At 46.3% G+C, this 27,718-nt stretch overlaps 2 protein-coding genes across 3 annotated transcripts; one reads left to right on the top strand and one right to left on the bottom strand.

Annotated features, from left to right (window-relative positions):
- Positions 1 to 119: 119 nt before the first annotated feature.
- Positions 120 to 9,326, bottom strand: MRPS18B (mitochondrial ribosomal protein S18B). Its single transcript, XM_017862861.1, has 7 exons — positions 8,702 to 9,326; positions 7,047 to 7,155; positions 6,842 to 6,939; positions 6,658 to 6,726; positions 3,907 to 3,973; positions 1,838 to 1,897; positions 120 to 937 (listed from the first exon to the last, which is right to left on the bottom strand). Exons 1-7 carry the CDS (start codon positions 8,777 to 8,779, stop codon positions 642 to 644), a joined length of 777 nt encoding a protein of 258 aa, XP_017718350.1. The 5' UTR covers positions 8,780 to 9,326; the 3' UTR covers positions 120 to 641.
- PPP1R10 (protein phosphatase 1 regulatory subunit 10) lies at positions 8,031 to 27,367 on the top strand. Of its 2 annotated transcripts, none has more exons than XM_017862860.1 (20): positions 8,031 to 8,087; positions 9,646 to 10,165; positions 16,648 to 16,765; positions 17,442 to 17,528; positions 17,691 to 17,826; positions 18,705 to 18,756; positions 20,908 to 20,985; positions 21,119 to 21,292; positions 21,502 to 21,607; positions 21,710 to 21,822; positions 22,680 to 22,780; positions 23,037 to 23,184; positions 23,261 to 23,419; positions 23,518 to 23,764; positions 23,933 to 23,996; positions 24,106 to 24,300; positions 24,484 to 24,559; positions 24,810 to 24,923; positions 25,081 to 25,836; positions 26,108 to 27,362. In XM_017862860.1, the coding sequence occupies exons 3-20, from the start codon at positions 16,659 to 16,661 to the stop codon at positions 26,215 to 26,217; spliced, it is 2,823 nt and encodes a 940-aa protein (XP_017718349.1). In that variant the 5' UTR covers positions 8,031 to 8,087; positions 9,646 to 10,165; positions 16,648 to 16,658; the 3' UTR covers positions 26,218 to 27,362. The 2 variants fall into 2 exon arrangements, with proteins under 2 accessions (XP_017718349.1, XP_017718348.1); XM_017862859.1 differs by lacking the exon at positions 8,031 to 8,087 and adding an exon at positions 9,329 to 9,422 and having other exon boundaries at positions 26,108 to 27,367.
- Positions 27,368 to 27,718: the final 351 nt, after the last annotated feature.

Raw genomic sequence — 27,718 nt, forward strand, 5'->3', positions numbered from 1 at the left:
TGGCAAGGCTGGCTTAAGCCTGACCACTCATCTCCCCACAGCACCACCCAATTGCTTATATGAAAAAAACATCACTCAGCCCACCCCCACTAATGGTATTCATGGTAAACAGCCCAAAGCAAACTAGAGACAGGAGAGTAGAGCTTTATTGTGTAAAAGCTGAGTTGGTGTAAGTCTGAAACAGCAACAATGTTTAGCCCAGCCCATCTATTTACAATATATAGGGGTTGGGGTTTCCCATACACATCTGTCCTGCCCTCCCTCAGCCTCAAGATTTATCCCTATCAGCAACATTCATTTATTTCCTGGATTTGTCATTGGCCGCAGAAGACACAACTCTTCAGGGTGATATCCCATCATATAAACCTACACAAACCTACAACCTACATACACATTATCTCCTAGTCCCTCTGGCTCTCTTCCCTTTTTTTTTTTTGAGACAGGGTCTGGCTGTGTCACCCAGGCTGGAGTGCAGGGGTGTGACTGCAACTCACTACAACCTCCACTTCTTGAGGTCAAGTGATCCTCCCACCTTAGCCTCCCCAATAGCTGGGACTACAGGCGTGCAGCACCGCACCCAACTAACTTTTGTATTTTTTTGTAAGCCACCACGCCTGGCCTCTCTTCCCAGTCTACAGCTCCTACAGAGCACTCTGAGGGTCTGTCTGCCCAGTGAAGGAGGCTTCCGCTGGTGCTGTAGGGGGCATCTTGGGCATTGACTCAGGTGGGGGGCCACTCTCTTCTCGGAGATGACCCTGGTAAAGCCGGCGAAGGCGTGACAGTTCTCTCTCTGGTGGCTGTTTCCAGTTGTACCATGGGTACCAGGGGTCACCTGAGATCAGGGTGGGGGCTGGCGGAGTAGCACTCACAGCCCCATGAGAGGTACTGAAGTCAAGGTCCCGTGGTTCAACCTGGGGGATGTGGTAAATGAGGAGACCTAAGGGATTAAAAAAGAAGAGAAATTTAAGAGGGAATGAGGAGGGTGGTTTAGATGAAGTAAGAAAAAGGATTATAGGCCGGGCGCAGTGGCTCAAGCCTGTAATCCCAGCACTTTGGGAGGCCGAGATGGGCGGATCACGAGGTCAGGAGATCAAGACCATCCTGGCTAACATGGTGAAACCCCGTCTCTACTAAAACATACAAAAAATTAGCCGGGCAAGGTGGCGGGCGCCTGTAGTCCCAGCTACTCGGGAGGCTGAGGCAGGAGAATGGCGTGAACCCGGGAGGCGGAGCTTGCAGTGAGCTGAGATCCGGCCACTGCACTCCAGCCTGGGCAACAGAGCGAGACTCCGTCTCAAAAAAAAAAAAAAAAAAAAAGAAAAGAAAAGATAAAGATAAAGGATTATAAAGGGAGGGACCAGTCAGAGCCACTGGGTACATTTATGTCTGTTGTATACTGCAAACAGGTGAGACTGGCCCAGAAGGCAAGTGTGGGCTGACATACTGCTGGGGCTCTTGCTTACAAAGCTATGCAGCCCTGAACAAGGACTATGAAGCTGCATCTATACCTTTTACTAATTTATGCAGCAGTGCCATGTAGTTCAGGGCCAGACATTTACATAAAGATATTCCTATGATCTTGCTATGGCATTGAGACCAGCAGTTGTAAAATAGGAGGGAAAGGGATGGAAAGACAAAGACCAAGGAGACAGGGTAATGATAAAGTAAGACACCCAGGAGAAGGGACAGGGGACAATGGAATGTCAGAAGAGACTCAGGAAGAACATGCTGGTTGCTACCATCTTGAACAGGTGTGAGCATTTATATCCATAATCTAGCCCTAAGTCACCTTCCTTATACCTAAACAAAACTGCCGTGTGCCCCGTCTCATGCTCACCATGATCCCTGGCTTTCTGGATGGCCTGGGTCAACCTCTTGTGCTGCTTCACACAGACTCCTGTGGGGAGAAAAATAACTTGTTCTTTAAGGCACAGTAAATAATAGAACACAACTGCTTCCATATGGTGACAGAGGAGTAGATTGGGAAGGACTGGCTTTACCTAATGACCCCTTTCCCCTGACCTCTCCAAGGACCTCAGTTTCCCCATCTGCCCAATGGAAAGAATCTCCCCCATCTCTTGGAGAGCTGAGATAAAGATTTAGGAGGGTCTAGCCACTATAGAGAAGTTATTTAATGGTAAAGCCTCTAAGACAGGGAGCAGAACACAATTTAATGGGCAAATGTGGTTAATTAGAGGGTTGACTTGAACAATCCACAGAGAAAGATTCAATAAAGAGAGGAGATTTCAGAGTTGGGGAAGGCAACCTGAGAGAGTAACAATAACAGTCCCTTCAGCCTTTACAGCTTGACTACAAGAAACTCTTGACAAACTGAACACTGATTGTACTGCCACCCCCAATAATGGTGAATTCAGATTTATTCTCTGCAAGGCTGGGCACGGTGGCTCATGCCTATAGTCCCAGCATTTTGGGAGGCTTAGGCAGGAAGATCACTTGAGTCAGAAGTTCAAGACCAGAGTGGCCAAAATGGTGAAACCCTGTCTCTACTAAAAATACAAAAAAAATTAGCCAGGCACAATGGCACGTGCCTGTAATCCCAGCTACATGGGAGGCTGAGGCAGGGGAATTGCTTGAACCCAGGAGGTGGAGGCTGCAGTGAGCCGAGATCACGCCACTGCTCTCCAGCCTTGGGTGACAAAGTAAATGAGATTTCGTTGCAAAAAAATACATATATATATTAGTCTCCACCGGGCACGGTGGCTCACGCCTGTAATACCAACACTTTGGGAGGCCGAGGTGGCTGGATCACCTGAGGTCGGGAGTTCGAGACCAGCCTGACCAACATGGAGAAACCCCATCTCTACTAAAAATACAAAATTCACCAAGCATGGTGGTATGCACCTGTAATTCCAGCTACTCAGGGGGCTGAGGCAGGAGAATCACTTGAACTCAGGAGACAGAGGTTGCAGTGAGGCAAGATCCTGCCATTGCACTCCAGCCTGGGCAACAAAAGTGAAAATTCGTCTCAAAAACGAAACAAAAAAAAATTCTCTGCAAATTTGTCTTGCTTCAGAGCAGGGTTAGCAAAATTTTTCTGTCTAGAGTCATATACTAAATATTTTAAACTCTGCAGGTCCTGTGGTCTCCGTCTCAGCTACTCAACTCTGCCATTGTAGCATGGAAGCAATTGTAGACAATATGAAAACAAATGGACATGGCAGTGGGCCAGATTTGCCCTGTGACTGCAGTTAGGGAATAGATATAATCCTGAATTGTTAAATTTACAACTCCAAGTTTGGAAAATCTAATTCAATTGACAATGATATAAAATAACTTATGTGATAATTTGCGAGAAATCTTTTGTAAAAGTGAAAAGACCCTATAGAAAGGAATTAATCACTGTTCATCAATTAAAAACTACATTTAGATAGTTTGCTTACAGAAGCACTTGCTTTTTTCTTTTTCCTTTTTTTTTTGAGATGGAGTTTCACTCTTGATGCCCAGGCTGGAGTGCAATGGTGTAATGTCAGCTCACTGCAACCTCTGCCTCCTGGGTTCAAGCGATTCTCCTGCCTCAGCCTTCCGAGTAGCTGGCATTACAGGCATGCACCACCACACCCAACTAATTTTGTATTTTTAGTAGAGACAGGGTTTCTCTACATTGGTCAGGCTGGTCTCGAACTCCCGACCTCGGTGATCCGGCCGCCTCGGCCTCCCAAAGCGCTGCAATTACAGGCGTGAGCCACCACGCCCGGCTGTACTTGTCCTTTTCTTTTGTCCACATTTAATTGCTTTAGCCCCCAGTAAGCCAAGATTTCCAAAAGGTTCAGCCAGACCTTTTAAGCTATAAGTAGGAGCCACTGAACGAATAACTATTGAACAACTACATAAACAAAACATGACACAAGGAAAAGCTCTCTGGTGGTGCAGGGATGATGGGCTAACCTGTGTATAGAGAATGGAAGATGATACCCGTGTGGGCGCAGACAAACTGTTCCAAGAGCTTCACGTTCTGTAGGGGAAAGTGGTAGAGAAACGTGAGGAAAGAGGAAGGGAGAGCAGCAAGATCTTTGGACACTGCAAGTACACAATCCCTACATACCCATATGGACCACCTTCACCCCTCTACAGCTCTCCAGATGCTATCCCTCTCACCCCTCTACAACTCTCCAGGTGCTATCCTCTCACCCCTCTACAGCTCCCCAGATGCTATCCTCTCACCCCTCTATAGCTCTCCAGATTCTATCCCTCTCACCCCTCTACAACTCTCCAGGTGCTATCTTCTCACCCCTCTACAGCTCTCCAGGTGCTATCCTCTCACCCCTCTACAGCTCCCCAGATGCTATCTTCCTTCATGTCCCAGTTGGGCTTCATCAATTCACTGAATCCATCCTTGCACATCCCATATTCTGTCACTGTGCTCCCACAGAAATCTCTTAAGCACAGGTTAAGTTTTTTTTTTTTTCTTTGAGACGGAGTCTCCCTATGTCGCCCCGGCTGGAGTGCAGTGGTGCGATCTCAGCTCACTACAACCTCCGCCTCTCGGGTTCAAGCAATTCTCTGCTACTCCTCCTGCGTAGCTGGGGTTACAGGCACCCGCCACCACACCTGGCTAATTATTTTGTATTTTTAGTAGAAACAAGGTTTCACCATCTTGGCCAAGCTGGCCTTGAACTCCTGACCTGGTGATACACCCACCTTGGCCTCCCAAAGTGCTGGGATTACAGGCGTGAGCCACCATGCCCGGCCTGCAGAAGTTAAGTTCTAAAGTCAGCCTTTAGGTGAAAAACTGGGACTGGTCATTGGAAATCCCAGAAATCACCCAAAAAAAGATATTGTAATGTGTATGTATAAACAACTAATGTATTTAATAGCATACTGAATATAATTTATATAGTAAGAATAATTTTACAGTTTACATAGAACAACCCTCACTCAGCAAATTAACTGTAGGAAATGAGACTCTTGAGAAAAAAGCAGATACACTATAGAGTAGAATGCAAGCAGAATCACCCATGCTACTAAATTTGTAACATTTCTCTCTCAGTTATATAATTAACTATAATCTCTGTTTTGTTTTGTTTTTGAGATAGAGTCTTGCTCTGTTGTTCAGGCTGGAATGCAATGGCACAATCTTGGTTCACTGCAACCTCCATCTCCCAGGTTCTAGTGATTCTCCTGCCTCAGCCTCCCAAGAAGCTGGTACTACAGGCACCCGCCACCACGTCCGGCAAATTTTTTTTGTATTTTTAGTAGAGATGGGGTTTCACCATGTTGGCCAGGCTGGTCTCGAACTCCTGACCTCAAGTGATCCACCCACTTTGGCCTCCCAAGGGATTACAAGCCACCGCACCCGGCCATAATATCTTTTTATAACCAATCATATGCAGTTGAAACTGGGGAATTATCTATAGGACTCCTGAATAACCTGTGTCAGAAGGGTTCTTATTGGAGTCAAATACCCCCATTTTCTGACTGTTATCCAAATGCTCTACTACTTCCCTGATGACAAGCCATACAGCTTCTGCTCTAATACTTTTGGTGCAAACTCAGAAGAACACTTTCCTATTACCTATTTTGTTAATGTAATGTTTTCAAATTCTTGGTTTTCTTTGTTTTTTTTTTTTTTTTTTTGAGGAGTTCCGCTCTTTTGCCCAGGCTGGAGTGCAGTGGTGCAATCTCAGCTCACTACAACCTCCACCTCCCAGGTTCAAGCAATTCTCCTGCCTCAGCCTCCCGAGTAGCTGGGATTATAGGCGCCTGCCACTATGCCTGGCTAATTTTTGTATTCTTAGTAGAGGCAGGGTTTCGCCATGTTGGCCAGGCTGGTCTCGAACTCCTGACCTCAGGTGAACCACTCTCCTCGGCCTCCCAAAGTGCTAGGATTACAAGCATGGGCCACCGCGCCCAGCCAATATGTTTCCAAATTCTTTCAAGGAGCAAATCTTGTCCTTCTCACATATTGAAGGCTTTCTGAAAAACACTAGACTCTATCTTGCCCTCCGGCCTCACGTCCCAGCATGCCACTGAACACTGACAAGGAAATATAAAAAACCTCAGGAAGAAAGTGGGCCAATATACTTGGTAATAACTGTAAAGAATACAAACGAATCTTTGGATATTGCTCTCCCACTAGAAATAGCCATTTCGCTGGCTGGGCATGGTGGCTCACACCTGTAATCCCAGCATTTTAAAGGGCCGAGGCGGACGGGTCATGAGGTCAGGAGTTTGAGACCAGCCTGGCCAATATGGTGAAACCCTGTTTCTACTAAAAATACAAAAAGTAGCCGGGCATGGTGGCACATGCCTGTAGTTACAGGTACTTGGGAGGCTGAGGGGGGAGAATCGCTTGAACCCAGAAGGCAGAGGTTGCAGTGAGCTGACATCACGCCAGTGCACTCCAGCCTTGGCAACAGAGTGAGACTCAGTCTCAAAAGAAATAGCTATTTCTCTTACCTGCCAGTTTAGACTGTAAATTTCACAGGCATAGGATAAAACTTGCAGTACAATCCATAGTAGAAGGTAAAAGACTGAAGAGAGGAATGTTTTTATAATGCCAGAAACAGTTACTACAAAATAAACTGTAAGGCCTCCAGGATATACGAAGTGTGGGGCACCTACAGTAATCTCTTTGGCACTGCAAAGGGGCTCCTAATCTTTATTTTTCTTACCATAAAAAGAAAAGACTCTCCTTACCCTAAAGTCAACATGCAACTTGTGATCTCGGCAGATGGGGCAGGGATTCCCAGCAACTTTATTCCCACGCTGTAGAGAGAAAAAACCAGCAGTTAAGGATGTTCAAACCCATCAGAAAAAGTGCTGCTGTTACTGTTACTTGTGGCCTCTACCCCTACTCCACATCCCACTCTCAGAAACTCACAATACATGTTTTCCGAGTCCGCTGTGGGGGTACACCACCCTTGTGGTTGCGGCGGTAGTCAGCCCAGACAGGGCGAGAACCATATCGCTCCTGGTATTCTGAAATGAAAGATCATACAAGTTATTCCTGGGTGGGAGTGTAGTGGGTGGCTCTATCCACTTATCTTAAATCCTATCTGACCCTCCCTTTCCCCATTTAGAGGTACCTTCTGATTCCAGATATTTCCAGGGTTCATCCTTATAAGGAGAAATGGGAATTGGGGACAAAGAATCTTCCTCAGAGGGAGGTTTGGTGCAAAGAGTCTGGAGGGGAACCTATGAAGGAGCAGAAAAAAATAAAAGAATGAGTTCAAGGAAAAAACTCAATGGTTTGCTTATCACACTTTGGAAAGAGGGGGAATGCATACATATTGCATTAATGGAATATAACAGGAATACATATGTAAGTTAAGTATTTTTGTTGGGTTTAAACTGACATAAATCAACAACCACTCTCCTTTTCTACAACTGGATCCTGAAAGAAAAGCTAAGTTAGCGGATATATGCTGAAAAACAATCTTATTTCAGAAGACAATTAAAATGTCTAGTACAAGGCCAGGCGCAGTGGCTCATGTCTGTAATCCCAGCACTTTGGGAGGCCGAGGCGGGCGGATCATGAGGTCAAGAGATCGAGATCATCCTGGCCAACATGGTGAAACCTCATCTCTACTAAAAATACAAAAAATTAGCTGGGCATGGTGGCATGTGCCTGTAGTCCCAGCTACTCGGGAGGCTGAGGCAGGAGAATCGCTTGAACCCGGGAGGCAGAGGCTGCAGTGAGCCAAGATCGCACCACTGCACTCCAGCCTGGCAACAGAGTGAGACTGCATCTAAAGAAGAAGAAAAAAAAAATCTAGTATACAAAAGGTAGTCCTGCTTTTGGGAAATGAATTGATTCTGGTGGAAGAATAAAGAAGAAGGATATCTAGGTTCTCGGAACCAAGATGTGTGGTGGGGAGGGGATGCTGAAGACAGGTGAGTCTCCAAAGCAATCCAATGAAGTCACTGAGTTGCCCATTTTCATAAACGCTGAAGGTCAACAATCTACAGGGCAGAACAAACCTGAGTCCTAACGCTAGTTTTAAAGCTACCAAGGCTGTTATTAAGTCTGTGTTGACCTCTGTCACCACTCTTCAGTCCCACTTTAGGGAGTGGCGGCTGGGCAAGCCTTCCTATCTCACCGTGCCCCACCAAGAACCTCCAGAGAGGTGAGTACACAAGACTGGAGGGAAACCTCAATTCAAAGGACGGAGTTAAGCTCTCCTAACTCCGATAAGAAACTGATTTAATAGAGAGAGCTGAGAAACTGTCCTCAGGTCGTAAGAATATATCGTGACCTTACTGGGAAATAGCAAGGTGGGTAGAAATTAGGATCCCTAATTTCCCTAAGGACATTCCTGAGCAACACAGATTTAGACACCGCCTGCATAGTTACGAGCTGCTTGTGGCGCTCGCTTGGGGAGCACATATGTTATGCTAAAATTGCAACGATACAAGATTAGCATGGCCCCTTAATTATTTAAATAATTTTCAAAAAGCTGGTTACGCATAACTGAGGGTGAACGGGGGTCAATTCCATCACTTAATTATTTTACTGAGATGGTATTTTGGAAGAAGGATGACACCTAACCCTGGGGCTTAGTCCTCAGCTCGAGATTAGAAAACGCGCGGTGTATGGAGGGGGTTGCTGGAAGTAATGCCTAGACAGCTAAGACACAAACACGTGGGAAGGTCTCCACTCGTGGATTCCTGACAGCGGAGCGACGACCTAGAGAAGGTATAACCAACTTGGGGTTGTGCAAAATGTCCTTCGAGGAGTTACCTGAACTCTGTGGGCACCTCGGAAGAGAGAAAGCATAGGAAGCCGCCTCAGCAGGGTGTTTAATACAGACGCCGCCATCTTGACGTACGCCCCGCACAGGAATGGAAGGAAAGGCAACTGCGCATGCTTCAGGAAACTGACTAGGGCAGGGCCAAGGACAAGCCCGCAGTGCGGAAGGCGGCCGCACGTTTGCGTCAGGACGGAAGCGTGAAAGGAAAGGCATGGGGGAGAAGCTAATTTCAACTGCGTCACAATCGAATTAGACCTCAAAATTGCGTTTTTTCTTGGCCAGTCACTACGACTCTTAGATCTCTTTGTTAGAGTTTACATTTTAAGCAATTTTGAAGGCGATTTTTATCGAGATCCTCTCAGTGCGCATGCTCCGATACGTTTCTACCAACCCTGAGTGAGAAATGTTCTCCAGGGCGGAAGTGGCGGAAGCAGAGGAAAGGGAGGTGCTGGGCTCTCTGGTCACGCGCACGCGACAGGGAGGCAGAAAGGAGGCGGAAGAGAGTGCCAGGGGAAGGGGCGGAGCAAAGGTGTAGTGAGACTAGCCAATCAGCTGGCGAATTGTCATTTAGGTTGACCAATGAGTTCACGCCTCGCGTATAATGTCTCGCGACAAGGGCGTTTCACTAGCACGTTTGGGCGCGTTGGGCGGCGTCCGGGTATAAAAGACTCCACCCGAGCGGGCGGCCGCCATTCTGGGGTTCGTTTAGAGGTAAGTTTGCATACCTTATTGTTTAGTGGGCAAAATTTTGCGGAGAGCGTTGGATCTGGGAAGCGGGGTAGGGATGGGTTCATTTGAGAGCCACGGCTTAAAGCGGTTGCGATCAGGATGGGACACAGAGGTTTGTTTGGGGACAGCAAAGATGGCATTTCTGGGTGTTTTGAAGCAACCCGTACTGATTACATCTTTCTCCCTTGTGTTCCTTTTATCCCAGGTTTGAATTTTCTCGGAGAAAGACAGGCCGACCACGAGGAAAACAGAAACAAGCCGCAGCAACATCTAAGCCCTTGAAAGGATCCTGAGAGAGGGGGGAAAGGGAAAACAGCAGCCACCAGCCCAACCACTTGTGTCTTCTGCCCCTTCCCACCTATCTTGCCCACCCCACCAGCCCACGCTGCTTGGGACTTGAAATCTGTGGCCGAAGGACCGTCACCACATAACTTGAAAAATAATCAACCACCCTCCCTTCCCAAACCACCCAAATTCACTCATCCAGCGTTTACTTTTTTGAATCCACTCAGAACTTTTTTCTGCGACCCCCCTCCCTAAATGGAGTTGGGTGGGGGGGGAAATGAATACTGAGTTGGCCTTTATTTTTTAAAAGACTTTTGATCCAATGAGGCCCCTAAATAATTGAGTTTTGGGTCCTGGTTGGTTGTTTTATTTTTTTTCCTCCAAAATTCTACCCCCTCCCCCCTGAGCCCGAGGTGCTGACGTCGCAAAAAAATTGGATAGTAAGTGTCGAATTTTCAAAAACCAGCCTTGCAACAAGAAGTCAACGTTTCCCGTTGTGAAACCAAAAATAATGAGAGGAAGAAATGAGACCATAGAACAAATAGAGAGCTGGAGAAGGACCAATCTGGTCACTTAATCTCCATTAAAAAGGGCCTGTGGGTCTAAACAGTCTTGTTCTCTCTCCCCTACCACCTATCTCTTCCCTGCCCTGCTGCAGGCAAAGAGAGGGTGGAGGGAGGGCCAGCAAGTAAGGATTTTGATGGTTAACCCTTGGTAATCCAGCCAATTTCCAGACTGCCAAAGCCATACGTGTTTATATAAGGAGGAATGGTTACCTTCCTCTGGTTAGCAGCAGTCTTCGAAAGGGTTAATGAGCTCACATACAAGAGATGGTGGATCTTGTGGCCCAGAAGTACCACTTCTTTGTGTGTGAGACAAGCAGGGTGCCTTTCAATTTGCCAGATTAATAAGCAATCTGTACATAAAGATTGCAGGGTAAGGAGATGGGCAGAGAGAAGTAATAGGTCGCTATAACTTTTTAAATGACTGTTAAATCCTCTCAATTTTAATGTAATTTGTTTGGGGTATATTTGTGTGGTTAAAATAGGTGGCAATCTAGGAATAAAGATTGCAAGACACTTAGGACAAAATATAATCTTAGTGCCAGTACATACAAGATAATAGTTGGGGAGGTAAAGAATGTCTTATAATTGTTGCAGATTGCATAGGTATTTAAAAGCAAAAGAGTGATTAACATTTTAACTTGATATTTTTCGGTGGGGGAGGTACAGTTAAATAGAGGGTGGAAAGGTTGGGGAATGTGGAATTTAGGAGTATAATTTTAAAAGCCATTTAGTGCAATTGAATGCTAGCTTTCTAAAAGATTTGTGTCGTTAAAAGGAATTTTTTTCTTCCCTGCTTCAATATGGCGACTTTCCTTGTCCTTTTGTCTTCCAAGCGGCGTTGCAGGTTGTGTCTTGACCCATTTTTTTTCCTGTCCTCCCACCTCAACCCTATTTGTTGAGAGGGGTCCAAGTCCTTCCTCCCCCTTTCCCTCTATAGGGAGGATGGGGGTGGTCGATGGTAGCCGGTTGAACCTCCGTTGCAAATTCAGTTCTTCCCTGCAGAAAATTGTTCTAATATTTTGATTGCTTTAATTTTCACTACGCTCTTACTGATCAAAATAGGTCAAAGATTATTCACAATGGGGAACTGGCTTTTGGCTTTTTTACTAAAAGGTTTTATAATGTAACTGAAGCTACCGGCAGAGCTGGGTGGCTTTTAAAGTTCGAGTCCTCTTTCTCCATTACAAAATGGCGTCCCTCCGTCTTTGTTGTTTTTCTTCCCCTTTTGCCATCCTGAGCTTAGGGCCGCCCTAGAAACTTGGTCAAGGGGGAGGAGCAGCCTTGAAAGGTGATGTAATCAGCTTTCTTCCTCCTTTCTCCACCCTCTTGAAGCTCCACCCCTGAGCAGATGCCTCTGCACTCCCTGTGCTCGTTGCTGCTAGGGAGAAGACATTTTCCTTATTTTCATTATATAAAATACCTTAAAGGGATGAGAGCTTATAGGAATTAAGTATTAAGGCTGTCCATCTCCTTGGGTAGTTCTAGTTTTACAGAACCAGTTTTTATTTTCACTTTCTTTCACTCATCACAACTGCTTGTAATTTTTCCCCACTTCAGCTGCCAGGGGTGAAAAAACAGGCAAACCTAAGATTGGGAAACTTTGAGGATGTGTGAGAGCGTGTGTGTATGTATATATGTGTGTAGAGGGAGATGGGAAAGACACAAGGGCTTGCAAGAGTACCTTCGAGATAAACGGGCCTGATGGCACCGAAATGTGCCATTTCTGCTCAGGAATCAGTCTCTGGGCCTCCTGCGTTTGGTCGCTTTGTGTAATGAGAATCGGGGGAAGGTGGGTACTTTTAGGACTTTCTTCTAAATCGCCCTCATTCCCACCTCTCAGTTTGGGGATAAACTGTATTCAGTGCTGTATCACGTTCTGCACTTGCTTAGTTCCTGTACATTGGTACTAGGATAAGAAGTGAATCTTTAGGAAAGGAGGCGGCAGTTGTAAACTCAAGGCAGGGGGAATCAAGCTACGGTTTCTGGTAAGCAAAACCTTTCTGGTATTACATTTCACAACTTTCATTTTTTTTTTTTTCCCAAAGAGCCACCTTTTTTGAATTTCTTTTTCCTTCCCTTCTAAAAGAAATTCCTTGAAAGCATTAATGAAAAAATGATGTCCTCTTCATTTTTCAACTCATGCAGTGCTGTGGCAGTTGGTGCATGTTCAGAAGCCATGCCCTATCTGAGGGTGGTATTGGGTGTCTAGTTCCTTTCTTCCCCCAACTTTTTCAAAGCCAAATCTTTATCAGACTCTCCATATACTTTTAATTTTTAAAAGTCCTACACTGAAGCATGGAGGTTCTAGGCAGAACTGGAAAGCACAACTGCCCTGTGGTGACGTGGGTGAGACTTAGGGCTAATTTCCTACTGGGTACAGATTCTCAAATTATTACTTAAACTTCTGGATTGGATGGGAGGGACTCTTCCACATGTCTATTGACCACAAGTTTTTTTTTGTTTTGTTTTGTTGTTTTTTTCTTTTAAGCAGTTTGCCATGTGCCTGCAGCATATCTTCCTTGGGAGCTGAACATTCTACCCACTGGGGTTCCTGATAACTAGTGAGCCAGGGGATTAATAAAGAAGATCTTCCTTAACATGGGAGATGGGAAGCAAGGTCTACTAGGGGAACCACATCCATTCAGAGAATCTTGGAAAACCTGATCCTTGTAGTTTGTGGCCACAGTTCTAGTCTGGGGTCTTTTTCTATGAGTTGGGGTGGTGTATCATTTTGCATCTTTATTGAAAGGCAGATAAGCCTTTGAGGAGCTCATTATTAGGTTTGCAAAATGACTTTGAGGGGAAGGGGCTTACTACTTGGAAGAAAGTTATGACCTTGTGATGAATCACCTGAGAGACATAATTCAGTCCACTATTGAGTCAAACTAGGAAATGCCTAAAACACTGAAGAAAGGAAGGGGAACATGAATTAGGTACAAATCATTTTCATTTCCAGAAGTGCCTGTAAATTAAGGTAAATTTGGGACTTTTTTCTCCTTTTGTTAGAAGACAGTTATTTTTTAAAGAGCTCTGACTTGCACAGAATTTTTATTCTGAACCAATTCAGTCCTGTTCATTGGTGATGGATGTGGAATAACTTTAGCTATGCTGGATATTTTTCACCCTATTTAATTGAATAGCCCTCAAGTAAAATTCATTTTGAAGGCAGGAGTTGGTGTCACAGACATTTATCTCTGGTAAAAATGGTAGAAAATTCCCCAGTGCCTTGTGCCAGTAGAGTATGGCTCTGCCTGAAACATCTCCATAAGGAAAGCATAGCTTAGGATGAGGTGGAGGTAGGCCAGGGGGTTGCTCCCTCACTCCCCACCTTCTGTATGTTCTGCAGTCAAGGAAATAGCAGCTCATTAAAAGAAGACATAATTATGCCCTGGATTATTCGTGGTTCCAGAAAGCTTTCTCAAGCTTTCATTCTAGACACCAGATCCTGAGTAGGTAATGTTACAACACTTAGTCACAGCCCCTGCCTTCCTTCATCAACTCAGTTTGCCTTCTCAGCTGTAGTCCTGTGCCTGGAATGTTGGACTTTACATTCCTTCCCACTTCAGTGCCTTGGAACTTGTTTGTTTTTTTCTCGAAATATACTGACTTCCAAGTAAGGAAACTAGGTTATAAGACACTTGGGGTCCTTAATTTTAAATAAGAATGAATCTGCCTAAAGGAAGGCCATCATGAGAAAACCCACTTACATTTTATCAAGATTGGTGCTAATGAGACAAAATTTCACTTATATTTCCAAAATATAAGTAGTGGAAAATGAATATTTAACACTAATTTTGCTTTGTCTCTTAGCTTCCCTTTGACTATTAATGTTTTTTATTCTTGTTTATACAAATGGGAATAAAGTCCCTGGATCCCATTCCCAGCAGAGGGCTCTGGACAGAATTTAGCTGTGTACTCATTGGTCCATTTTTCTAAGACTGGCTCTTCTGTCTTGTCTCCCATCCTCTGAAGGAACACTTGAGCTCAGATGACAGTTTATTTAGTGTCTGAAGGAAATAGGGGTAGCTGGTCTATTTATTGGCTTAGTTTGCAGTTGGATATGCCAAAGGGAATTCTCCAGGGTTATATATATTCAGCCCTGGGTTTGAATCAGTCAAGTCAAGGGAAACTGGTTTGAAATGATGTTTAATTCAAGGCCTTTTGTCAAATTGCATATATTTTGCTTTGGGAATTTAATGGTAGGTATGTGTGTATATGTATATAGAGTTTTAAAAATTTCTTAGTCTTCTTGATGGCTTATATGTTATTATTGGAACCCATACATTGCTTTTCCAGTCTCCAACAGATGTGATATCTGTTTTATATGTCCCTTTATCATATCTCTTTATAGGTGCTGTAGATCACTTTATAGTATCTCACTACATGGGAAGAATACCTTTATTTCTGTGTCTGTCTGTGTAAGAATCACCATACTTGAGTGGATTTGGCCCACGAACGTCTAATCTTTTCCAATATTCTCCTTGAATGTTTTTTCTGTGACCTCAGGTTCCGCTTGTACTTGTAGAGGTTCCAGGGCAGCACCGACTTCTCAACATTTCTTGCCTCATCTCTCCCTCTGTTCGGCCCACAGGTTGTGATCTCCAGAGCCAAGATTATACTTCTTCCCTTCCTGGCTGCCTCCTCCCTGCTTCTGCTGCTGCTCGCCTAGGTTGTTAGGACCTACACATTTGGAAATTTATTGACCTTTTTGTTGGGAGGACTAAAAGGCTGAGATTGTTATGCTTATGTTTTTTCTTTTGTTTGAGAAAAAATAGAATTAATTTGCATTATCTTACAAGAAACCCGTGTTTTTTCCGGCACAAAAATACTCATCTTTGTAAAATACTGATTTTTCTACCCTTCTGCTGGGATTGTGTCTGTTACCTCTGTGCTAGATGTAGGATGAGGAAGGTTTTGTTCTTGCCTCTTCCTTGCTACCCAGTGTTGGCCTTATTGCCCAAAGGCAGATATTGCTGAAATGGCTTTCTTTTCTGGTGGTTTTTTGTTTGTTTTTGAGACAGGGTCTTACTCTGTCGCTCAGGCTGGAGTGCAGTGGCGCAATCACAGCTCACTGTAGCCTCAATGTCCCTGGGCTCAAGCAGTCCTCCCATTTTCCCACCTCAGCCTCCCAGGTAGCTGGGACCACAGGTGCACACCATCATACTCAGCTTACGTTTTGTAGAGATGAGGTTTCACCATGTTGCCGAGGGTGGTTTCAAACTCTTATGCTCAAGGAATCTGCCCACCTTGGCCTCCCAAAGTGCTAGGATTACAGACATGAACCACAGCACCTGGCCTCTTTTTTGGTTCTTAGAAGCAAGTATTTAGAGGCAGTGTAGATAAAAATCCCATTCAGAACAATATTGATCGTAAATTACTTTTCTGAAACTTCAATTCTGCCCTGTCCCATAAAAGGAGCTTAGCTTTTAACTAATTTCTTTTCCAGCCTGGTCTAAAACAGCTGCTTAAAAGGGAATTTGTCTAGCATTTGACTTTATCTATTCCATTCTTTAGTTTCCATGGTTTTCAGTTTTAGGCTTTCCTAGGGGATCCACAGCGTGATTTTTGAGGAGAGGACCAGATTCACATCTTTGCTTTTGAAAGCACAAACCACTAGCTTCCGTTTAACATGGAGACAGTAAAAACTTGTGCAGTGTTTGGTTAATGAGTGACAGTCTATTCAAGGCCTAGGAGGACCTGCTTGATTTCCTTGCATCCATTTGTCTCAATATCTGGCACCTACCTCCAGATCTCTTTAGGGAGGGATTCTGTTTTCAAGTTTTGTTTTGTTCTCTATCATCAACCACTTCAGCTGATACATATCTTGCCTTATGTCGTGATTATGACTCTTAGTGGGCTAAGATAAAAAGGAATCAACTCTTACAAGACATTTAGCTCAAACACCCAAGATTGGCCCAATTTCTGTCAAGCTATAGGCTGTTTTTCAAGCCAAATTTTTCAGCAACTAGGGAAGACAGGACTTAACAATAGGTACAAATGCCCTGGAGAGTTGAACATCTTGTTATGAGAACTGAATCTTAGCTCTAGTACGATCGAGTGAAGTTAGCCATCCTAGGAAGGATGCTGCTGGGAGGGAGGGACAGGTGTGCTGCCCTAGTCCTCCAATCGAATTGCTTTCCTGTTCAGTCACATAACGCTCCCCATGTTTAACTTGGGGCTATTTTCTCGGTAGTGGCAAGTGGTCTGTGTTGATTTTTCATATCTAAAAAATAGCGTAGTTGAATAGTCACTATACTTTGTCAGATGTAGAGATGTGGTTTATTAGAGGGCCTACACGGGTAGTCCTTGCCACCCATTTATTCTGTGGGTTTGTTTGTTTTGTCCTCTTACCATAGAAACCACCATCATGGGTTCTGGTCCCATAGACCCCAAAGAACTTCTCAAGGGCCTGGACAGCTTCCTTAACCGAGATGGGGAAGTCAAAAGTGTGGATGGGATTTCCAAGATCTTCAGGTGAGTCTTTACCCTTTTTTGGATTCATTGTGAGTAGAGAATATTGTGTGTTAAAATATGGCTGCAGTTGAGGCAGACTGGAATGATCCTGGAAAGGAAAGGGAAAGACAGACAGTGCAATAGGATTAAAATCTAACAATTTTAGGGTAAGGGGTAGGAAAAGATGATCACTTGGTTTCTGACCATAGCGGGAGCTGGAGATTTGGACGTCCACAGTCCCAAGGAAGTCATATGTTGGAATGAGAGCAGGGTAGCCTGGTAACAGAATTCTAGATTGTTTTGGTTCGTGTTCCACGTACCTATAATGTTATTTTCCTTCAGGGAGTCTCAGGTTTTTCAGTGGAGAGTAAATAAGCCAGTCTTGAACAGACTATCAGGGACAGTTGTTGAGGGCTAGCCGTATCACCTGGGGGCAGAATGACATTCATCCTGTGTGTTAGGGAGGCAGTGATGCTCTCCTCCCCAGGTCAGGGACTTCGGTGTCTCTGTTCTCCCATAAGTTTCCATGTCGCACTGGCTCCATCCCATCCTCCTAGAGGTATATGTGACTCCCGTTTTCTGGAGCAAAGTCCCAAATCATCAGGAATCTCTAGGCAGTTCACAGATGAGAGAGGCGCTTTTGCTAAGAGAAGAGATACTGGCTGCTTCATTTCTAACCCTCACTCATATCCTGCAGTTTGATGAAGGAAGCACGAAAGATGGTGAGTCGATGCACTTACTTGAACATTCTCCTGCAGACCCGTTCACCAGAAATACTGGTCAAGTAAGTGGGGATCTAGATGGTTGGAATGGGAAGATGTAGCTAAAAGATGGGGCGGTGAGGCATGGGGTTCCAGGGTCATTGATGGGAGACTGGCATCGTGGGATGTGGTACTTTCAAAACCTAGAAAGGGCGTTACTGATAGACTCTCCTGCCTGCCTGCAGGTTTATTGATGTTGGCGGCTACAAACTTCTTAACAATTGGCTGACGTATTCAAAGACAACCAACAACGTTCCCCTCCTCCAGCAAATACTACTGACCCTGCAGCACCTACCACTCACTGTAGACCATCTCAAGCAGGTACCTTTAGTCTTTAAACCCTGATTCTTCTTTTTTTGGTTTAATCTAACAGATGAAAACTCACACTGACTGATGTTGGCTGTAGTCTTGGGCCTGTGAGGTAGAATGGCAGAAAAAGAATTTAGAATAAGAAGACTTGGTTTGAATTTATCTCCTTTAATAAGTGTGTGGCGCCTGGGTGAGGTGGCTCACACCTGTAATCTCAGCACTTTGGGAGGCCGAGGCGGGCAGATCACGAGGTCAGGAGACTGAGACCATCCTGGCTGACACGATGAAACCCCATCTCCACTAAAAATACAAAAAATTTGCCAGGCATGGTGGCATGCATCTGTAGTCCCAGCTAATCAGGAGGCTGAGGCTGGAGAATCGCTTGAACCCAGGAGGTGGAGGTTACAGTGAGCGAGATCGCACCACTGCAGTCCAGCCTGGGTGACAAAGCAAGACTTGTCCCCTACCCCCAAAGAAAAGAATGTGTCAGCCGGGTGTGGTGGCTCACACCTGTAATCCCAACACTTTGGGATGCTGAGGTGGGTGGATTGCTTGAGCCCAGTAGTTTAAGACCAGCCTGGGCAAAAATGATAAAAACCTTGTCTCTACAAAAAATAAAATTTACCCAGATGTGGTGGTGGTGGTGCATGCCTGTAGACTCAGTTATTTAGGAGACTCAGGTGGGAGAATCATTTGAGTCTGGGAGATTGAGGCTACAGTGAGCCAAGATTGCGCCATGCACTCTAGCCTGGGCAAGACAGCGAGACGCCGTCTCAAAAAAAAAAAAAAAAAAAGGGAGGGGGGAGCATTGTAACTTTTGTCATTTTTAGCTCTAAGTGGAATTATATGCCTCCTGGCATTTACCTTTCTGTTGCTCCCATCTCTCATAGAACAACACAGCTAAACTGGTGAAGCAGCTGAGCAAGTCAAGTGAGGATGAAGGTATGGTGCCGCTCCTCTCTCATGGGCTTTTCGCTACCACTTCCACTTCATTACCTTAATATCTTTTCCCATCCTTGGATTGTCCCTTCACTTTTCTCCTTCTGTGTCACCTTGCTTTTTTTTCCTTTTTTTATTTTTTATTTATTTTTATTTTTTTATTTTTGAGACAGAGTCTGGCTCTGTCGCCCAGGCTGGAGTGCGGTGGCCGGATCTCAGCTCATTGCAAGCTCCGCCTCCTGGGTTTACGCCATTCTCCTGCCTCAGCCTCCCAAGTAGCTGGGACTACAGGCGCCCGCCTCGTCGCCCGGCTAGTTTTTTGTATTCTTTAGTAGAGACGGGGTTTTAGCCAGGGTGGTCTCGATCTCCTGACCTTGTGATCCGCCCGTCTCGGCCTCCCAAAGTGCTGGGATTACAGGCTTGAGCCACCACGCCTGGCCTTTTTCCTTTTTTTAAAGAGAAAGTTCCTCTAACCTCTAACCCTCTTTCCTGTTCTCAATTCCAAAGTTGTTCATTTCTCTGTTGCTGAATATAAGGCACCATACTTTAACTGGAAACTGATTCCTAAGATTGCTTGTTATAAAACACATACACTTAAAATTCGCTGTGGGAAATAGTATCATCCTAGCGTGTCTCATCATCGTTCACTTCTGTTTTTCTAACTATGGCATATTCTGGGAACTTTAATATCTGTTTTCCTAACAATAGATATACTAGTTCTACCAATAAACATATTCCTGTAGGACATGGGCAAAATCTTGACTCTTGAAATATATCAAAGCACCGGGCGCCGTGGCTCACGCCTGTAATCCCAGCACTTTGGGAGGCGGAGGCGGGCGGATCACGAGGTCAGGAGATTGAGATCATCCTGGCTAACAAGGTGAAACCCCGTCTCTACTAAAAATGCAAAAAAAAATTAGCTGGGCATGGTGGTGGGCGCCTGTAGTCCCAGCTACTAGGGAGGCTGAGGCAGGAGAATAGCGTGAACCCGGAGGCGGAGCTTGCAGTGGGCCAAGATTGCGCCACTGCACTCTGGCCTGGGTGACTGAGTGAGACTCCATCTCAAAAAAAAAAAAAGAAATATATCAAAGCTCTGATTTCTTTCCTTTTCTAAAAGAGTTGTGGAGCTTCTGGCAAGGACCATACAGTTCTGTCTTGAAGACAAAGCCTGTCTCCTTTAGAAATTTAGAGTTTCCTTTATCTCTACCCAGGCACACAAGATACTAGTTTCCCACCAAGTGAGCAGTAATCTATTTCCAGCTGGCTTAATTATGCTGCTCTCTTTAAATATGTATTTAATTACCATCATTCCTTTAGATATTGAAATTTGTATATTCCCTGTCGGCTGTAGTTAAGTCTCACCGGAACCATAGTTATCAGTTGCTCCAGAAAGGTTTTAGGATATTCCTTTGAGGTTCATGTTGGCTTAGGTGCAGAAATTGCTAATTGTATGACTGTTTCAAAAAGTTATGTTTTAGTGTTCTGTGAAAAATCTTACTATTAAGTGACAAATTATGAAATGAGTCTATAAGTGGAAATGTTGGCCAGAAGAGAGGTGCCATAGATCAGAGATGTTATTTGCCAAGTACAAAAGGAAAGAGTTACAAAAGTATTTTTTCATATATTTAGAAACAAATTTTATTCTTGTTTTTACATCTATAAAGGAAAATAAAAAGTCTTCAGATTGTTGTAACAATTAGGTATGTTATACGTAAAGCAACTAATGTAGCTTTTTTAAAAAAAGTCAGTAGTTTTTGAGGAACTGGTGGATTTTGGTTACATGTATAAGTTCTTTAATGGTGATTTCTGAGATTTTGGTACACTCATCACCCGAGCAGTGTACACTGCACCCAATGTGTAGTCTTTTACTAATGCAGATTTTAACCACATATTCTGAAATAAATATTAGGTCTTTTTACTCCAGAGTGGTGTGATGACGTCAGAGTTGAAAGTTATTTGAGTAGAACACAACTCTTAATTCATTGTTCCATTTTTTAAGAGTTTGGTTTTCAAGCATATCTCATGTTCTTCTTAAAACTTTGGATTACTTTCTCCATTACATAGATTTTCACAATATTTTCTCAAATCTCCCATTTTCTGTTCCTGGAAGAATGTTTTACATTATTAGGCATTTCCCCTTTCTCTCACCTGCAGAGCTCCGGAAATTGGCCTCAGTCCTTGTCAGCGACTGGATGGCTGTCATCCGCTCTCAGAGCAGTACTCAGCCCACTGGTAAGCTCCTTAGTCCTTTATCCTTTGTATTTATTTCTTTCCTTCTGGGATGTGGCCTTTAGATGCTCCCAGTCTGCTTCACTTCTGACAGTGTTTAAATAAAATCTGTTTCTGCTTTGTTTTTTCACAACAGAGAAAGATAAGAAGAAACGTAAAGATGAGGGGAAAAGTCGAACTACCCCTCCTGAGCGACCTTTGACAGAGGTGAAGGCTGAGACCCGGGCCGAGGAGGCCCCAGAGAAGAAGAGGGAGAAGCCCAAGTCTCTTCGAACCACAGCACCCAGTCATGCCAAGTTCCGTTCCACTGGTAAGACTGGCGGCTGGCCTCTGGAGGGTTCGTGTGCATGTGCACACTCAGAGCCTTATGGGGGAATGTTAATTGTAAGGAAGAGGGAAGATTAGCGGAGGAAGCTTTGGTTACCAAGGCTAGAAGAACATTTGCGGGTGAGAACGGGAGGAAAATTCAGGGGTTTGGGGGTTTGAGTTCAGCCGCCCACACCATGCTTCTTTCCCCAGGACTAGAGCTGGAGACACCATCCTTGGTGCCTGTGAAGAAGAACGCCAGCACAGTGGTGGTTTCTGACAAGTACAACCTTAAACCCATTCCCCTCAAACGTCAGAGGTATGGACCATATTCTCAGGTTCTGAATGGGGTGGATCTGTGGACACAAGGGAGCAAGAGGGGGTGAGTCAGAGATGTTGATGACAGTGCCTCTTCTGACAGCAACGTAGCTGCTCCAGGAGATGCTACCCCCCCTGCAGAGAAGAAATACAAGCCACTCAACACAACACCTAATGCCACCAAAGAGATCAAAGTGAAGATCATTCCGCCGCAGCGTGAGTCTAAAGTGGGGAGATGTACTTTGAATTAGGAGCAAAGTCTTTTTTTTTTTTTTTTTTTTTTTGTTTTTTTTTTTTTTTTTTTTTTTTTGAGATAGTCTTGCTCTGTTGCCCAGGCTGGAGTGCAGTGGCACGATCTTGGCTCACTGCAAGCTCTGCCTCTCGGGTTCACGCCATTCTCCTTCCTCAGCCTCCCGAGTAGCTGGGACTACAGGCGCCCGCCACCATGCCCGGCTAATTTTTTGTATTTTAGTAGAGACGGGGTTTCACCATGTTAGCCAGGATGGTCTCAATCTCCTGACCTCATGATCCACCCGCCTTGGCCTCCCAAAGTGCTGGGATTACAGGCGTGAGCCACCGCGCCTGGCCAGGAGCAAACTCTTATGGGAACGAATGTCCCTGGGAACGAGAAGTTTTTTTCCCTTCTCTTTTATTATTTCCTTCCATTTTCCTTTGATTTCTTGGTCCCCTTTACTTTTTGTACTTCTGGAACTCCCATTTCCGGGGTCACTTAGGAGTAATTTTAGAGATAAGATAGGGAGGTGTGCCATTTTGTGACTGGTCAGGGGCGCCTGGCAAGGTGATCTGTCGTGTTCACAGGGGCTCACTTCATCAGTTACCTGAGCTAAAATTCACATCCAAAGCTGTGGCTTGCCTGCCACGAGAAACCTACAATAACAAGAAGAATATCGTGTGTGAATCCTCCTGCATGTGCTTCCTGGTCCTGTTGAGCTTATCGTGTCCTAAGTTGAGGCAGGCTCTTCATTGGCTCGTTTTATGCCTGGACTGTGTGTGCAGGTGTAGGATGGTGAAGGAGGTCTGATGATGCCATTTGATGCTCTTTCTTTTTGTAGCTATGGAGGGCCTGGGCTTTCTGGATGCTCTCAATTCAGCCCCTGTTCCAGGCATCAAAATTAAGAAGAAGAAAAAAGTGCTGTCACCTACAGCTGCCAAGGTATGGGCTCCTAAAAGTAGGTTTCAGTGACAGAGTATAAAAGGTAAAGTAGAAGAAAGGGCACAGCAGCTAGAAGTTGTCCGGGAGGACAACAAGAGGCGTTTTGCCTTGGCTATAGACTGGTGCAGGTGAGACCAGTGTGGAGATAAGAGTCTTCCTTTATATAGGAACTGTTGGGGGATTGTGCCTGGGACCCTGGACTAATTGCCTTGCCCTTGGCTTTCCAGTCAGTTCACTTCCTTTTCTTTCACCATAGCCAAGCCCCTTTGAAGGGAAAACGAGCACAGAACCAAGCACAGCCAAACCTTCTTCCCCAGAACCAGCACCGCCTTCTGAGGCAATGGACATAGACCGTCCAGGCACCCCGGTTCCCCCTGTTGAAGTCCCAGAGCTCATGGATACAGGTAATCTAGAAACTGGTTCAGTTTGGGGGGTTTTCTGAAAGGAGGGATCTGGGTCTGAAAACTCTTCTGCTTCCAGCCTCTTTGGAGCCAGGAGCTCTGGATGCCAAGCCAGTGGAGAGTCCTGGAGATCCTAACCAACTGACCCGGAAAGGCAGGAAGAGGAAAAGTGTGACATGGCCTGAGGAAGGCAAACTGAGAGAATATTTCTATTTTGAATTGGATGAAACTGAACGAGGTAAGAGGTCATTTCCTATGTAATAGGTGTGTTTAAGGGATTTTAAAAGAACTTGGTTGTGCTTACTTTCCCTCTTGCTTTTCTTCCTCTGCCGATAGTAAATGTGAATAAGATCAAGGACTTTGGTGAGGCAGCTAAGCGAGAGATACTGTCAGACCGACATGCATTTGAGACAGCGCGGCGTCTGAGCCATGATAACATGGAGGAGAAGGTGCCCTGGGTGTGCCCCCGGCCTCTGGTTCTACCATCACCGCTTGTCACCCCTGGAAGCAATAGCCAGGAGCGATATATCCAGGCTGAGCGGGAGAAGGGAATCCTTCAGGAGCTCTTCCTGAACAAGGAGAGGTGAGCAGAGTAGGATTCCTGCCCTGGGATGTTGGGTGCTTGGACACTCCTGAGGGGAACATGAGCTGGCGGAATTAAGGGGTGGAGGTTAGAAATTACTTTCAGGGCCTGAATTAATAACTTGACTATCATTCTACTATTTTCCCTCACCTGTGCTGTTCCTGATAGTCCTCATGAGCCTGATCCTGAGCCCTACGAGCCCATACCCCCTAAACTCATCCCCCTAGATGAGGTAAGTCAATGTTATGTGATGATGGAACTTGTGATGGGCATTGAATTCAGTGCATCTTTCATGTGAGAATGTCTCTGTTCTGTCAGTCCTGATTTTTTTGTTCTTTCAGGAGTGTTCCATGGATGAGACTCCGTATGTTGAGACCCTGGAACCTGGGGGGTCAGGTGGCTCACCTGATGGGGCAGGAGGCTCCAAGTTGCCTCCAGTTCTGGCCAATCTTATGGGAAGCATGGGTGCTGGAAAGGGCCCCCAAGGCCCTGGAGGAGGAGGCATTAACGTCCAGGAGATCCTCACTTCCATCATGGTATGCGCCCTCCTTCCCCTTTTCCACCTTCTGTGGAGCCTCCTTAAGTGCTCTCTCCTCACTCTGTCTTCCATTCGCCTTACCCCAGTTCTCCACATCTACCCACTTACCCTAATCTTTGGCTCTCCCTTTCGCCATGGTTGTTACCCTGTCTGTTTACTTTGCGTTCTTACATCCTCACAGGGTAGCCCAAATAGTCATCCTTCAGAGGAACTACTGAAACAACCAGACTATTCAGACAAGATCAAGCAGATGCTGGGTAATCCTCAGGGCCAGCCCCAGGGGACTGGGGGAGGAAGCCTGCAGTGGAGTTGGGGGAAGCAGGGTTTCACAGATGCAGAAGAGTACAGGGCTGTGGACAGTAGGCAAGAAATGGGAGGGAAAGACTGGACAGAGAGAGCATTGCTCTGCCAGGTCGGTTTGAGAGGGTCAGTTGGGTGCATCTAAATGGGAAACGATGCCAGTCTTCTAGAGTGCTTATTCTGTGTTACTCTTGTTTTCATTAACAGTGCCACATGGACTCCTAGGCCCTGGCCCAATAGCCAATGGTTTCCCACCAGGGGGTCCTGGGGGCCCCAAGGGCATGCAGCACTTTCCCCCTGGACCTGGGGGACCTATGCCAGGTAGGTAGTGAGTACATGGTTGGAATGGGCTTATCTGCTTAATTTCAGTCTGATAATAGTATAGGATTGACTGGAAGGTGGGAGGTGAGGTGGTTTAGGTTGGGAGATGGCAGTTCCTGGTAGCTGATACTGTTGTCTCTTTTTTCTCCCCTTACAGGTCCCCATGGAGGCCCTGGTGGGCCAGTGGGTCCACGTCTTTTGGGTCCTCCACCCCCTCCCCGGGGGGGTGATCCCTTCTGGGATGGCCCGGGCGACCCTATGCGGGGTGGCCCAATGCGGGGGGGTCCAGGACCAGGTCCTGGACCATACCATAGAGGCCGAGGTGGCCGAGGAGGAAACGAACCTCCTCCCCCTCCTCCTCCTCCATTCCGAGGCGCCAGAGGAGGTCGCTCTGGAGGAGGACCCCCAAATGGACGAGGGGGCCCTGGTGGGGGCATGGTTGGAGGTGGTGGGCATCGTCCCCATGAAGGCCCTGGTGGAGGCATGGGCAACAGCAGTGGACATCGTCCCCACGAAGGCCCTGGCAGTGGCATGGGCAGTGGGCATCGCCCCCATGAAGGCCCTGGTGGTAGCATGGGTGGGGGTGGAGGACATCGTCCCCACGAAGGCCCTGGTGGTGGCATCAGTGGTGGCAGTGGCCATCGTCCCCACGAAGGCCCTGGTGGAGGAATGGGTGCTGGTGGTGGACATCGCCCCCACGAAGGCCCTGGCGGAAGCATGGGTGGAAGTGGTGGACATCGTCCCCATGAAGGCCCTGGACACGGGGGGCCCCATGGCCACCGGCCTCATGATGTCCCTGGTCACCGAGGCCATGACCATCGAGGACCACCTCATGAGCACCGTGGCCATGATGGCCCTGGCCACGGGGGAGGGGGCCACCGAGGGCACGATGGAGGCCACAGCCATGGAGGAGGTGAGGATGCTGCCTGTCCCCCATATGCCCTTTGGTGTCCCATACAAGCTTTTGGGGAGTGGGTGAGAGTCACTACTGTTGGTAGCTAGGCAGAACGTGAAGTTCCCGTCTCTTTGATGTCCTAGTATGCATAGCAGTTCCTACTCTATGCCCTTCCCCCAAATCCCTAAGACTGTCTCTGAAAGTTCTCAGGATGCCATGGACTGGGGTGGTGAGGGTGGCATTGCCCTCAGCCATTTCCTGTCTAACTGTTCTGCCATCATTCCCACAGACATGTCAAACCGCCCTGTCTGCCGACATTTCATGATGAAGGGCAACTGCCGCTATGAGAACAACTGTGCCTTCTACCACCCGGGTGTCAATGGGCCCCCACTGCCCTAGGGACCATTTGCCTGCCCCGTTCACACAACCCCTGTGGACTGCAGCCTCGCTCCTTCTACCCTGTTATGGCTTCTGTGAGGCCCATTTTCCCTTTTCCCCAGCTGATGAGGAGCCGGCCCCCTCAGTTCCCACTTGCTTGGGTTCCTGGGGGTTTTCTGATCACTGGTGCGCATTGATGTACATATTTTCCTCCAGTCTGGGGAGGAGAGAGACTGGAAACGTTCCTGGACTGCTGAAGAGGAGACCCAGTTGGCTTCACTTTTTGAGAAGATTCACCCTGTACCCCAAACCCCTTTCCAGTATTACCCTTAATGCTTGAGAACCTAAAGCTGGTTATCCTGGAGAACACCCCTACCCTTCTATTGCGGGTCCCCACATGCACACAGAACTCTGACACAGGATCAGCTGCACTTAAGAAATCATCCCAGCTCAGTTCATTATTCCTCATGGGGTGGGGAGATGGTGAAGGGGTATTGTATATCCCACTGCACTGAGGGCTCAATCAGCTGGATTTGAGTTCTGGAACATACATCATCCCCACTCCTCCCCCAGCGTGGGGTCTGCATTCTGAGTCCTTTCTCAAGTGGGACCTTGAACTGTCTGTGAACACCCAGTCTGCATCCTGGGTCTGCTAGGTTCGATGACGGTGAACTCATATCTGCATCCGGTGCAAGTTTTAGCTGGCAAAGGTGAGGCCAGTGATGCTGGTGTGCCTTTGCCAACTACAGCCAGTCTGGAGACTTGATCATACTTCAGTGAGACCAGCTTCTCATCAACTTGGGCCTGGCGTGCTGGGCCTGAAAGTCACACTACATGCACTGCCTTTGGGAGTTAGCTCACTCCCTGCTCCCACCTGGAACCTTGCCAGTGTGAAGGAGGCTTCCAGCTACTTCACCCTGTCAACCACCTCTGAATCCCCACCAGGTGCCTTCCTGGGTGGATTCGACAAGATGATTTTGCCCTTTCCCAGTTCTCTCCTTCACCTTGGCATCAGTTGTTTTCTATGAAAACAGTGGATTGGTTGGGTTTTGTGCAGGGTCTTGGGTTAGAGCCAAAATGGATTTGAGGATGAGTATTTTTTTTTTTTTTTTTGGTTTTGTATATTTTGTACATTAATAATAAACAGTGGAAAGAGAAGCAGCTTATTTAACCCCTGGTGTGTTTGGACTTTTTTGAGACGGAGTCTCGCTCCGTTGCCTGGGCTGGAGTGCAGTGGTGCAGTCTCAGCTCACTGCAATCTCTGCCTCCTGGGTTCAAGGGATTCTCCTGCCTCAGTTTTCTTTGAGTAGCTGGGATTACAGGCACCTGCCACCATGCCTGGCTAATTTTGTGTTTTTAGTAGAGACGGTTTCACCATGTTGGCCAGGCTGGTCTCGATCTCCTGACCTCGTGATCCGCCCACCACGGCCTCCCAAAGCGCTGGGATTACAGGCGTGAACCGCCGCACCTGGCCTGGACTGTTTTTTTAAAAAAGCCATTACCACCTGTGTTAGGTACATTA

Source organism: Rhinopithecus bieti, unplaced genomic scaffold, assembly GCF_001698545.2.
Source record: "Rhinopithecus bieti isolate Rb0 unplaced genomic scaffold, ASM169854v2 scaffold_64503, whole genome shotgun sequence".
In the NCBI taxonomy this organism is placed as follows: domain Eukaryota; kingdom Metazoa; phylum Chordata; class Mammalia; order Primates; family Cercopithecidae; genus Rhinopithecus; species Rhinopithecus bieti.